A 2,294-nucleotide genomic window follows, 5' to 3' on the forward strand; every position below is an offset into this window, starting at 1 on the left:
TCTTCACTATGTATTTATCATTGTTCATCAGATGTCCAAAAATGAACGTGCACGCATGCGCAAGGAGAGTGCAATGAACAGACGACTATGTTGTTGTAGGGCACCGCCGCCGCGGGCGTGTCAGAGTGCTGTTGAAAGTCAGTATGAGGAGATCGTCAATTCGTGGATTATTGTGTTGGGGGAGATAGATGAGGAAATGCGACAATCGGGAGGTAGGCCAAGTGGAACTTATCGCATCATCGGCGGAGTTTTAATAAAGCTCTTGCCGGGGATCGAACCTGCGATCTCACTTAGGCGCTGAGGTTCTGGCTGAGTTGAAGGCTATGGACGGAGATCTGCCTCCATTACAGGAAGGTGTGAGTGAGTCGACCCTCTGCAAGGTAATTTTGTGGCGCGCGGTAATTACTAGCCTGTCATCGCTAGGCCCTGCTGGTCCGAGCTAAGTTCTACAGATTACTTGGTGAACCGGAAAAGGCGATTCGTGAATACATTTCCTTGTGTTCTCGCATGGATGGTCGTTAGAAATCGCACACTGTTGATTTTGCCAATCTTTGCTTTGTACCATCGCCGAATCGTCCAATGTCACGTAGTTTGAGTTGTTCGAATGTTTGTTCATGAGAGCATACAAGCCTGGGCGGACAGGTGGGCTATTCTAGACGGTTTGGAGAAAGCTGTGTCTACGGGATTTTTCATGGTCGTCATTGGCGTATTCGTGCTCATGTTGAGGTAAGCTGATGGTTTGTGGTTTCATAGGAGCTCATTTTAGTCCCGTTAGGTTCCGGGGGAACACCCTTAAACGTGCGGAGGAGTTCTTTGTTGTCGTTGGAGATGGAGAAGGCTCAGAATGCAGCACGTATGTCGATTCTACAGCTGAGTCGGTTAGTGATATTGACTTTTGACCGAGAGTCACCGGGTTCGATCCGCGGTGACGACGTTAGTCAGTGGACGACATCATGTTGTCCAACTGAATCAGAATCAGACGGAGTCGAAACGCTCCAATGATTTTAAATGCTATACTTTTGTCTATTTTCAGTATTATAATCTATCCCACTGAACTCCCTCTGTGTTTTTTTGAAGTGCACTGTGACTGTTACGCGGGAGTTGGGTCTCAGAGCTCCTCTTGAATGACATGGTTACAGCCTTGAAAGTGACTTGTCGCTTCAATCGTTGAAACGACAACTCTGATGTTGTATAGTTTTCATATATCCTGATCGATTCTGACGTATTGATATAGGGAACATTATATAGGGAACATATAATATAGGGAACGTGACATTCTGATATAACTGCATGGTATCACCGTGATACCGTGATACTATCACGCACATATGTGTTCCCTCCAACCTGCTGAAAACAGAAACAACTGAGGTCCATAAGACCTCAAAGGCTCTCTGTGGTCACCAATCAACAGCCGAACCGATCATAACGATTCAGCCTGAATCATTCAAGTGGAGAATCTATACCAGTACATGTAATTATCACACTGTGTGATAACTAATCACTAAAGCATCCAAGCCTGACAGGCTAATCACTGATTAGCCTGTCAGGCTTGAATGGTTGTCCGGGCTCCGCGGCTTCATCCTTGAGTTTTCTCCGGAGCCTCGGCCTCCTTGTGAACAGCGCCATCCCTGGGCGATTCCCATCAAACGGATGTGTATTTCTTCGTGAACTATTTACTCATGTAGCTCAACTCACATCCCCCGTTTGCTAACACCTTCATCATGATCGGTTATACAAACAACACTTATGAACAGGATAGGCATTTTTGGCTGACGGATCTATTCTCTCTGGGACCTCTCACTGCGTCGCCTCAATACACTCTTTTTTATCGGCTTCCAACCCTCGATGATGTCTTGGATCCTCTCTGTATTGGCCTCCACGAAATCGAACAGCCACCGGAGGTCGCCCTTGGGATATCCTCCAGGGGGATGGTTAGCGATGAAGTGGAATATCTTGTCGCACTTGAGCTGCTCGCTATCGGCTTTCCAATCAATCGACGTAATGAGAGGCTCCACGGTCATCCCCTTGAGATGAGCGACGGGTGAAAAAGGGCCTCCTTGCGAAAGTGCTTCTTCTGCTTGGGAGCGTTCTTCACCCTTAACGACGAGTTCTGGATACACCCAGCCTCGTGATTGGCGCTTATATGCTATAGCCTTGATGGATAACTTCTTTCTGCTCTCACTGATAAGGAGCAGAATGATGAAGCTGGCTAGAAGGAGATCCTCTCTTACTTAATTATCCAATTTCGATGGTTGAGTCCTGATTCCGAGTGAGCAATGAAGTACGTGAAAGCC

At 47.0% G+C, this 2,294-nt stretch overlaps 1 protein-coding gene across 1 annotated transcript; it reads left to right on the forward strand.

The window, feature by feature from the left end:
* Positions 1-604: 604 nt before the first annotated feature.
* On the forward strand, positions 605-899 carry Pmar_PMAR023819 (hypothetical protein; the record flags this gene model as incomplete). Its single annotated transcript, XM_002778604.1, has 2 exons — positions 605-726; positions 776-899. 2 exons carry the CDS (start codon positions 605-607, stop codon positions 897-899), a joined length of 246 nt encoding a protein of 81 aa, XP_002778650.1.
* Between the last annotated feature and the right edge of the window lie 1,395 nt (positions 900-2,294).

Source organism: Perkinsus marinus, assembly GCF_000006405.1.
Source record: "Perkinsus marinus ATCC 50983 genomic scaffold scf_1104296948516, whole genome shotgun sequence".
Classification (NCBI taxonomy): domain Eukaryota; phylum Perkinsozoa; order Perkinsida; family Perkinsidae; genus Perkinsus; species Perkinsus marinus.